General features: G+C 45.9%; 1 protein-coding gene across 2 annotated transcripts in view; it reads left to right on the top strand.

The window, feature by feature from the left end:
- The first annotated feature begins 1593 nt into the window (after positions 1-1593).
- LOC136476687 (disease resistance protein RGA5-like) overlaps positions 1594-11793 on the top strand; it is a 31008-nt gene continuing 20808 nt past the window's right edge. For both annotated transcript variants that reach the window (XM_066474618.1, XM_066474617.1), the window contains exon 1: positions 1594-2500. In XM_066474618.1, coding sequence (XP_066330715.1) covers positions 1611-2500 — 890 coding nt within the window. In that variant the 5' untranslated portion in view covers positions 1594-1610. The remainder of the gene's footprint in view (positions 2501-11793) is intronic.

Genomic DNA, 11793 nt, shown 5'->3' with positions numbered 1-11793 from the left:
GTCAGGAAAACCTACCACCACACCCATCAGCATGACAGTATTGATTTGAGTCCAATGGTACAAAGAGTGCAATGATCAAAATTTTTTCATCATGATAGCAAAGTTCTCACAATAGATACCGATATCTACGTTCACAATATACTACTGAAAAAGTTGATTACACTGTCTTGGTTCTATACAACGACTTGGACTTGCTTAATGGAGGATATGATTAATTACAACAATCACCCGCCACTACCATCAGCCCGAGTCATTATTTTCAGTCCAAGTGCAGAAGAGTTGGTGTGTGATTATTGAGAAAAGCTAAAACGTAAATTGATGATGAATGCTAACTACTACAAGGTTTATACACTCCAATTTTATCATCTAGAGAGCATTGTTCTAACACTAGATATACATACCTATATTAACAATATAACCACTAACAAAATAGATTGCCCATCCTGTTTCGGTTTTATATGACCCTTTCACTTGCTTAGTAGAGGATAAGGCACTACTGCAGAGAGGATTAAAGAGGTGGTCGAAGTCGGTGTGCAGTGGCCCGTTCCCTTCTATGAAATATGGTTTGTGTTAATCAGCCATTTTTAGAGGCAGTTGGGTTGCCCACCTCTATTAACTATTAACAGAGGCAGCCACCCTAAGACGTCTTCCTCGGCTTATGTTTAATAGAGGCTGCACCTCTAGGACGTCCGGCTCTGTTAATGATTAACAATGACGGCCATCCCATTTATGCTGCCTCTGTTAATGCTTTTTAGATTAAAAAAACTTTTCTGCCATTTTATTTGAATTATGTTTTCGTGATTGTAAGTTTGTTATACATATACAAGATTGTAAGCTAGGTTGGTTGAGCTTCTTACACATTTCTCACATACATACGAGATACTTAGAACCACCAATGCTGGCCCAAATGATATGGACACAATATATAGATTACATGTCTCGTCATCGTTGCACAAACATTTTACAAACTAAACTAAACAAATCCATATACAGGATTTCACGGGTGTTTGTACAATCCTGGCATGACTAAGCTCTTAGCTAGCTCTAAAACACAGATCCGGCATCTTGTAATCCTTGATCTTTAGGTTCTCCCACGCTCTTAGGTAGTAGTGTATGAGGCTGTGCAACTCTGGAGATGGAAAATAGTTACTCCTTCTGGATATGAGCCTCTACAAATTGTTTCTGCATTTTAGGGGAGCTGACAAGCTTAAAAGCATGTTGGCAGCGTTAATCGATAGAGCAAACTAAAGTTGTTACAAAGGATATCGGTGTCTCAGTGCTAACAATATTATACAACTAACAAACATATTACCCTTTGTTTTATTACAGAATGACTTGACTTGGTTAGTGGACGACGAAGATTTTTGGACGCCGTACCTACCACCACCACCAACGCGTGAGTATTATTTTTAATACAATGGTGGGAAGGGTTGGTGTGACCGATACACACTAAATAAGCTGCTGCTGATGAATGCTATGTATACACTGGCCTGTTCGTTCTTCTTCCCAAGGCAGCCTCATCACTCATCAGAGAAACACACCAGAGAGAGAGAGAGAGAGAGAGAGAGAGAGAGAGAGAGAGAGAGAGAGAGAGAGAGAGAGAGAGAGAGATGGTGAACAAGGATAAAGTGGCCGAAAGCGTGCTGGGATCGGCTGGAGGGTCGAACCTTGGTGCTCTCTTGAAGTGGATTGCCTGCTGTGGGCTAGAGAATTTCTCGCAGGTGGTGGGGATCCCTGGCAACGTAGAGAAGCTGAAATATGTGCAGCAGGAGATAGAAAGCGTCCTTCTGGATCTTTCTGCTGTGGAGAATCCCAGCAACGAATTGAAGCTGCGGATGAGCACAGCAAGGGAGTTGGCCTACGACATTGAGGATGCCATCAGTATGTTTACTCCCATCCAGCCAGGCAGAGACCAAGAAGCCCACGTCGTTGTCTCACAATTCAACGATCGCGTCAAAGAGGCCTTCAAAAGCTGCATTGAGAGCATCAAAAAGTTGCCCTCTGACTACCTCATTGCCATGGAGATCCAATCGCTGAATGATCGCATCCAAAGCTGCAATGTGTTGCAGAAACCACCGAGCAGCAGCAACAACGACGACAGAGTTGGTGTTGAAGCGGCCAATTATCGGGAGCTTGCCATCATTCCAAATTATGAGCAACTCGTTGGGATGGATGGCAAAATGAATGATGTCATCAACATGTTGGATTGCTCTAAGACCTCCACAGAGCTTCACAAGGTGGTATTCATCGTTGGATCTGGAGGCATGGGCAAAACAACCCTTGCGGCCGTCGTCCAACGCCACCTCACCGTCATCAAAGCTCAAGACGTATTGTTTGATTGCACGGCCGACGTGTGTGTCACACAAAATCCAAATAGAGACTCCATTTTGGCGACCATACTAGACAAGTTTGGGTACAAGGGCCACAAGCTGGAGGACCTTTATAAACTTAAGACTACAGATCTCGTGCGTCTGCTCCAGGAATTCGTGAAAGACAAGAGGTACACCTACGTACATGCTTCCGAACATATTTCTAGTCAGTATATAAAGTATTTCAAGATTTGCATATATTTGCTTGGCGTACTCGTTTAAAATATTAATCCATTAATGCATCCCATTGATTTGCATCTGGTTAGTTTCTGAAAGAATTCTTTCTAATGAATCAGACACGGAAACCACCGATTATATTAATAAACAAGGAGGTCCAGACTAGGTAAAACAATAGACGCTAAAGAGTGTTTCAAAGAATTCTAGGACAGACAGCATCATCATCTTGTCTTTAATACCTTTTATTATCTCCCGTTCGGCTGATGACTTCTCATCTTGTTTCAGCTTATTCTATCTCACAGAATACTATTGAATCATCCGAAATCATCCGAAATCATCCAAAAACTGAACAGCTGAACGCCCCTGTGTAAGAGAAAGAGAGTTGCTACATAGAATTGTTGATTGTATTGTTAAGTCTTGTGGGTGGATTATATAGGATTTCATTGCTTAGAGGGTGCGAATTGATGTATCCCATACAGATAAGGCAAGTTAAAATTACATGATTATTAAAAAACTTGGCCAGTGGGGGAAAGACCGCCCCACGCGGTATTTTACAGAGCCCGGTCGAGAAAGGTCACAAAAGCTAGCCCCCCTCATACATGGAGATGCTGCCCCCTTAGGGTTAATTTGGAAACTCAAATTCACTTGGGATCCCTGACTTTTTCTAGGGTGAGAAATCCATGGGAAAATAATTTGAATAATTATTTAGTTCTTCATGAAGGATTTTTCATCCCTGGGTGTGCCTCCCCTTGCTTCCAATTAGCCCTTGTAATTTGGGACTTAACACGTGCTTTGAGGCCCAACCCACTACCAGTCCCTTACTTGAGGGCCCTCCCTCCATAGGTTGGTTCACCTATGCACGCCGACCAGAGAAACAAGTGATTGACCTTTTTATCTAGTATGAAACTCGGTACCACGAGGATTCAAATCCAAGACCTAAGATGCTACTAAGTAGGGACAAAAACAGGACATATATTTCCCGATAACAATTCATCCCGAAAGGGTTTAAACCCTACTTAGATAATTCGTACATGAATCTAAAAATTTACCATACCGTATCGAACCAAATTCTCGGTTGGATTTCTAATACATATGTGGCATAGATATCAATATCCGACGCATCCGACACTATACCTATATTCCACTCCAAATCATAGAAAGGAACAACTACCTGTATTCGATATCCGTAATATCCGTTCTTATCCGAACCGGTTTTATCCCTACTACTAATTAAGGTCACTGCAACCACTATGCTGCAGGAGTGGTGTAGATATCTTGAGATCTAAATATACCCTACCCCCCAACCCCGGCAGTCACGCAAGAGTGGTGTAGATAGTTACGCAGAAGCGGTGTAGACGGTTAGACTAGAAGAGAAGCTAAAGGTTGTAAGACGGCAAGCTAACATTCCCCCACAATCATAGTGGTTAATGCGTTACGGATGCTACGGCTAGAGTGGAAACTGGCAAGTAGCTCATGCAAGGCGGTAGACCTTTTGACCTATGTCGAGGTAGACATGTCGAGGATGGTGGTGGAGATAACCTTAGTCAACAAAGCAGACGAAGTAGCTAAAGTCAAGGTAAACACACATGAAATTGCAGACACAAAAGAGGAAGCATAATGATGATGGGACACATCGAGGAAGTCATCATTGGAGAGGGCAATGCTAAAAGTCGATGCAATCAAGGCCATCAAGGACACAATGACGACAACAAAGCAATTGAGGCAGACAAAACAGAAGTGACGATGCCAAAGTCGATGCAGTCAAGATGCCAAGGCCGAGGTGTGTGCTGGGTTTGCTAGTCCTGGACATGCATCGGGGATGAAGGCATGCAGTGGTGTTGCTAATACCATATGTACTAGGAAGAAGGCCCCAACCATACCTCAGCATCTAAGGGACTAGTAGAGAGGGTCTCGATGATGGCTGTAGTGTGCAAAATGGCACGGTCATCATGCATAGGGTACAACAATGTAGATGTAGTGGTAAGTGCCATTGTGGACAGAGGCATGCTTGTGGAGGCATGTCTCTACTGGTAGCAACATCGGGCGGTGCTACAACGACCAAGGAGTCAACACAATTACATCCATGTTGCTCATAATAGGCATGCTAGAGTTGACATGCAAAAATGTCCCGGCAGGGGAATTGGGCTACACCATGAAGTTAATAACATAAAAAACGCAGTAGAAAATATTTGGTGTAACACAATTCAAAGCGCAAGACAAAATGAAGATGACGGCGACGCTGCCGTGCTGAAGCTGTCCAGGATGACCCCCACAGCCAGCCAGGCAAGGTCCCCAAAGCCAGCTAGGCTAAGTTCAGAGCCAGCTAGGCCAGATTGCCTGTTGCCCGGTCAGCCATAGCGCCTGGGCCCATGAAACCTAGCCCGGCCAGGTTTGAGGTCGACCAAATCGACTTTTCTGCTAGATTTCGAACCGATTCATTTCCAAATCGATTTTTGATGTGGGGAACTTGCAGAATGCATTTTGGAGTTGTTTCCTACTAGGGTAAGACCACCCCCTCTATACATATGAGCGGATCACAGCCGATTGAGGATCCCAACTTCTAATCATCAAAAATACATCTATCATAGCCTTTTACCCTCTCCTCTCTCTACCTTGGTTTTTGTCATGTCTCCTAGCGAGATTTGGCTGTGTTCTAAGTGGTCTTGCCGATCCTAGGATACCCTCCATGTGCTACTCCATGATGGGTCTTTTGGGGAGGTGTTCGGGAGTCTACTAGGCGAAGAATGGGCTCTACATCGACCTAACTGGTCTTAGATCAGTTTCATTGGTTTGTTGCATTCCTCATTTTGTTCAAGGTGCTGTGTCGACTGTGAGTGGGCTCACCCTTGCCGGTGTTTGATCTAGATCCTATTCGGTGTGAACAGCAGGTACTCGTTCTTTAATGTCATGGGAGTTGTGTGGATCACATGTAAATAACTAATAAGATCGAGTATGCATGAGGCCTGCAGGCAGCGATAGAAGAACTTGTTAGAGGCATCCTGACAGTAGTGGTAACTACAAATGGTGATAAGGAATAGATACATGAAGGCATCCTGTCAACATGTGTGCCCAGTCTAGACACATGGTCATAAAAATAAAGTCTGGTGGAGTTGATGTTGGTGTAGCGTGCACAAGGTCAACATGCAATGAATGACTCCACCTTGATCAGTGATCGGGTAAAGCAAAAAAGGATACAAGAAGCAATAGATTGAAACCAGGGTATGTTAGGTTCAAGGACATGGTGGGATGGGACAGACCCAATCCAGTTTTTAGGGATTGGATGGTTCTTCTTATCTATTTTTTGTTGAGAGGATGGAATGGTCTCGATTTTCTATTTGTTAGGAGAGATGAAGGGTAATGGAATGGATGGCGTATTTGACACTATTATGCACAGTTCTAGCTAGACCCGCTGATGAGATTCTAACATATTGGTATGTTAAGCCTCGGGATCAATGGTTCCCGACTAAAGGGACCCCCTGACCGACCCCTCCAAGATTGCCCAGGGGCTCAGGGGCTATACTCATCAGGTACGCTCGCGCGCACCCTCAGACCAAGAAACCCAGCCGAGCTTGAGCACGCCGTGGCCTCTGCTCATGGCTAGGGGGCTCGCCCGAGCCTCAGGCTCTCGATCAATGAGAAGCTCAAGCCCGGCTTTTGGCACCTGCCTAGCCTACAATGCTAGCCAAGGCCTGGGCAAAGAAGACATGCCCCGAGCCATCAAGGCTCAGGGGCTCCCCGATGCTACACCTTGGGCGTGGCTCCGTTGGCCACTCCCCCGACAGGGTCACGCACGGGGCATGACACAAGAAGACAAGCTACTACTCGACCTCTAGGGGCTCGAGGGCTTCTGGGCACGCACGTCAGCCCCTTGAGCTAACCTCCCTCGCCACTAGGAAGACTCTAGAAGGTGTGCTTGGGGGAGACAGGTCCAAGCCGACACAGCCTGACACTTAGTGTGTCAGAACAGACCAGCTGGATGACGCCTAGGGCATTCTTCGGCTCCACGACATAACCACGGTCCACAGAGCGCCACTATAAGACCCCCCTAGACTCCGACACATGTAGACCATAGGCACAACCCCCCAAACTGCCATGTACACGACCTATCTCGATATATAAGAGGTAAGGTCAGATCCTAAAGTGGGGAGGACGATCCCAGACAGATCATTCCATTCCTCATCGATCCGCTCCTGCTCGGCACCGAGAGTAGGGCAGCATGAGGAGGGCACAAGAGCTCCTCCACCACACCCGTCATCTTCCTCCTCTCCGATGAGGGGAAGGCTCCGCCGGTGGTGAGGCAACCTCAAGATTAGCACCGAGCTAACCCCCTACCAAATCTCTCTCTCTATCTCATGTACACTCTGTTATAACCCCTAGATTTTGGGTGCTCTTGAGTATAAGGATCATCAGCTGCTGGATGTAGGGCATCGATCGGCCCAAACTAGGATAAATCATTGCATCCTCTCTGTGATTCTTATGTTCTTGAGTCCACCCGAGCCAATGGAGACACGCACTCTAACACCGACTCGAACAACAATGCTTGCTACAGTTCTGACCCTGCGATAGCCGACGCACCAGGTAGGGAGCTACTCAAGTGTGATTTTGGCTCTATGGTGGCCAGAGCCACCCGCCTCATCGCCGGAGCAAGCGGCACTGCCCTAGACGGTGGTGTCCACTTCCCTAGCGAGTTCTTCATCACAGTCAGCGCCTTCACTCTAGGCTAGGTCCTTAACTTTGGGAGCCTAGCCTACGTCGCCGATTGCTACGATGAGCTTCACCCTCTCAACGAGGCCCCACCAGCGGCAATGAGACCCTAGCGCTGTCTCCTCCACCGGGCCTCCTAGGGATAGATCCTAGGGCACACCCACACCAGATCTGGCATGGATCTACCACCAGGTGGGGCAACGCGAGCTCCGCCCCGTGTCCAAATCTAAGGCATCCCTAGGATCAAAGGGGCCTTCATCTGTCGCCCAACGCCCGAGCCGTCGGACGATAGCCGCTGGTGGCCCGAAAAGCCCTACATCATCGTCAGGAAGCCCCATCTTTGCCCATGGGAGGGTCAACCTTGGGAGGACCCAACTCCGGCGCAACATGGGTATGCCCCGTGATCTTCAGAGAAGGGTCCTCTCCCGGGCTCCCCCAGCCACCGCTGGCCATCCTATGGGGAATCAACATGGCGGAGGTAGCCCCACGCCGGCATCTTAGCTGGTTGGAGGTATTGATCATCTTTAGTCGGCATGACTATCCTCGCCATGTGCCTAGCCTAGGCTGCTTTCTGCTCGTCATTGGCCCCATCGTCAGACGGGCCCGCCTCACGAAGGTGCTGATGGACGGGGGAAGCAACCTCAATGTCCTCTATGCCAACACGCCAGATCGCCTGGGGATCCCAAGGAAGAACCTCCACCATGGCAGAGCCCCCTTCTTTAGGATCATTCTCAAGGTCCAAGCCATTCCCCTTGGAAGCATCTAGCTCCCCGTCACGTACGAGGATCCTACCAACTTCCAAAAGGAGCTCCTTGACTTTGAGGTGGTCGACTTCTCCAGCTCGTACCATGCCATGCTACGCAAAGTTCATGGTTGTCCTGCATTACGGCTGCCAAAAGCTCAAGATGCATGGCCCAAAAGGAGTCATAATTGTGGTCTCATCCGCTACCGAGGCCTACCTCTACGAGCAGGAGGGCATGACTCTCGCTTTGGTGGATTGAAAGGTCCTAGTATGGCTAGAGGGGGGGTGAATAGCCTATTTAAAATTCTATAAATCAACTAGAGCAATTTGATTAGTAAGACAAATAGCAAAATGCAAACTTGCTCTAGCTTTACGAGGGTTGCAAGCCACCTATCCAACAATTCTAGTTGCAATGATAGCTAGACACACAACTTGCAATGATACTACTCACTAAGAGCTCTCAATCTTTCTACTCTAAAGAGATCCACTAAGCAAACTTAAATAGCAAAGCAAGCTCTCAAATCTAATTACACTAAAGAGCTTGCTACAACTAGTTTACAAGAATATAAACGAGTGAGTAGGATGGTTATACCGCCGTATAGAGGAATGAACCAATCACAAGATAAAGATTAAGCCAATCACCGGGAGAATGCAAATGACAAGAGACAACCGATTTTTCTCTCGAGGTTCACGTGCTTGCCAACACGCTAGTCCCCGTTGTGTCGACCAACACTTGGTGGTTCGGCGGCTAAGAGGTGTTTCACAAACCTCGTCCACACGATTGGACACCGTAAGAGCCTACCCACAAGTGAGGTAACTCAATAACACGAGCAATTTACTAGAGTTACCTTTTAGCACTCCACCGGGGAAGGTACAACTCCCCTCATAATCATCGGAGACGGCCACGAACAATCACCAACTCGTGCCGATCCTCCACCGCTGCACCGAGCCATCTAGGTGGTGGCAACCACCAAGAGTAACAAGCAAAATCCACAGCGCAACACAAATACCAAGTGCCTCTAGATGCAATCACTCAAGCAATACACTTGGATTCTCTCCCAATCTCACAAAGATGATGGATCAATGATGAAGATGAGTGGGAGGGCTTTGGCTAAGCTCACAGGGTTACAATGTCAATGAAAATGTGCAAGGGCCCTAGCTTGAGCCGGCCATGGGGCTTTAAATAGAAGCCCCCCATCAAATAGAGCCGTTGGCTCAAAAAACGGGCTAACTGCGCGTCGACCGGATGCTCCGGTCATAATGCACCGGATGCAGCACCGGACGCTCTGGTCGTGAATACCGGATGCGTCCGGTCAGACGTGTCCGGTAGCTCCCAGACAGCCATGTGTCCTATTCAAACCAGCCTAGTTGTTGCTGCTCATTTTGCCGACGACCGGACGCTCATACACAAATGATCGGACGCACAGCCGCTGCGTCCGGTCGAGTCTAGTAAGCCTCCAGGGCTGATCGGACGCGGATGCTGAGCCTCAGTGTCCGGTCGAGTACAGTAAGCACCCATGGACAACCGGACGCGTCCGGTCACATCGGACCAGACACTGCCAGCGTCTGATCAACTGATCTACCAAGCACTATGTTTGTCCGGTATGGCGACCGAACGTGTCTGGTCACTGAGTTCACCGCCAAATACCGAACGTGTCCGGTCACCATACCGGACGCATCCGGTCAGCTTGTAACCAGCGCGACTAACTCCTTTTTGACTCTATCTTCTTCACCCTTGCTCAAATGTGCCAACCACCAAGTGTATCATCTTGTGCACATGTGTTAGCATATTTTCACAAACATTTATCATGGGTGTTAGCACTCCACTAGATCCTAAATGCATATGCCATGAGTTAGAGCATCTAGTGGCACTTTGATAACCGCATTCCGATACGAGTTTCACCCCTCTTAATAGTACATCTATCTATCTTAAATGTGATCACACTCGCTAAGTGTCTTGATCACCGAAACAAAATGGCTCCTTCAATTTTACCTTTGCCTTGAGCCTTTTGTTTTTCTCTTTCTTCTTTTCCAAGTTTAAGCATTTGACCATCACCATGCCATCACCATCGTCATGATCTTTGCCATTGCTTCATCACTTAGAGTAGTGCTACCTATCTCATAATCACTTTGATAAACTAGGTTAGCACTTGGGGTTTCATCAATCAACCAAAACCAAACTAGAGCTTTCAATCTTCCCCTTTTTGGTAATTGATGACAACCCTTTCACAAAGATATGAATTGTAATTTAATTGAATCCATGTTGCTTGCCCAAGCATATTTACCATGTGTAAAGGATATGGACAAGTTTCATGAATCCCAAACGGTAGCAATTGCTCTCCCTACATATGTGCTAAGAGTTTGGATTGTAGCTTGCACATATGCTAAGATAGGAAATATAGGAGATAATTTCTACCAAATGATGCTAAGGTATAAGAGATGGACCTTTAAAGCGTGATACCAGTCGGAGTGCACCAATATACCATCCTTAGCACCATTAGTAACTAGACACACACAAAAACTAGAATACCTCATGAGATCAATATTACAAGGGTCTAGTTTCCATAGAATGAACATAAGTCTAGTTTCTTTAGCCTATGCATGCTAGTTTTTCATTTCAACATTCAAACCTACAACTAGCATACACCACACAAGCATGTATATTGAAATTAAGAACTTGTACCATGCAAGCAAATATATGAAATGCACATTCAAATGCAACATACAAGTTTATGAGCTTGCTCCCCCTACTTGTGTGCAATTTTGATTGATCCCCTTACAATGTTATTTTATTTGTTTGCTTCCTCTATCTTACTATCTTTATGAATTTCTCTCCCCCTTTGTCAATAATTAGCACAAAAGGTGAGCTCAACTTATAGATAGGTTGGGGTGAAACCATGTGAAGTGAGGATCATTTTCCCAAATTGGTTCAATCTAGATTACTTGCAAAAGTTATTTAACTTGGTTTGATCCAAGGACAAGCTTCTTCACACCTCCAAATAAGAGTTATTTTGTACCATGTTGAGTTAAACACTTATAGCTCATTTTCTAAATCAAACACTAGATTTACAAGCCCACAAACATGTCATATGCTACCACTAGATCATTTCAATCATACAAGCAATAGTGGTACCATGCAAGCATTAAATTCATTTAATTTTCATGAATAAGCCTATTCAAATGTGAAACATGTCTAGATGCACTAATCATGTCCTTAGCAAAGATGTATGCCATGCCAATCAACTTTTACCTTGAATTGCTCGAAGGAGAGGCATGTCATATAAATTGGGGGTGCATCAACACATATTGGAGAAGTCAAGTATATTCAATTCATTCCTTAGCTTGCAAAACCTCTTCTCATAAAGTGGCTTGGTGAAGATATCAGCAAGTTGATCTTCGGTGCCCACACAGTCAATGCAAATGTCCCCTTTTTGTTGGTGATCTCTTATGAAATGATGGCGGACATCAATATGCTTTGTTCTTGAGTGTTGAACAAGGTTGTTGGTGAGCTTTACGGCACTTTCATTGTCACATAGCAATGGCACTTGCTTGAATTTGATCCCAAAGTCACTCAAGGTAGCCTTCATCCAAAGTAATTGAGCACAACAACTACCGGCTGAAATGTACTCCGCTTCGGCGGTTGAAAGTGCTACACTGTTTTGCTTCTTTGATGACCAACACACAAGTGATCTTCCCAATAGTTGACATGTGCCCGATGTGCTCTTTCTCTCAACTTTGCATCCCGCATAATCGGAGTCCGAATATCCAATCAACTCAAATCTTGCTCCTTTAGGATACCAT

This window comes from Miscanthus floridulus, chromosome 8 (genome assembly GCF_019320115.1).
Source record: "Miscanthus floridulus cultivar M001 chromosome 8, ASM1932011v1, whole genome shotgun sequence".
In the NCBI taxonomy this organism is placed as follows: Eukaryota; Viridiplantae; Streptophyta; class Magnoliopsida; order Poales; family Poaceae; genus Miscanthus; species Miscanthus floridulus.
The sequence above is the reverse complement of the archived record's forward strand: the minus strand, read 5'-3'. Positions and strand labels throughout refer to the sequence as shown.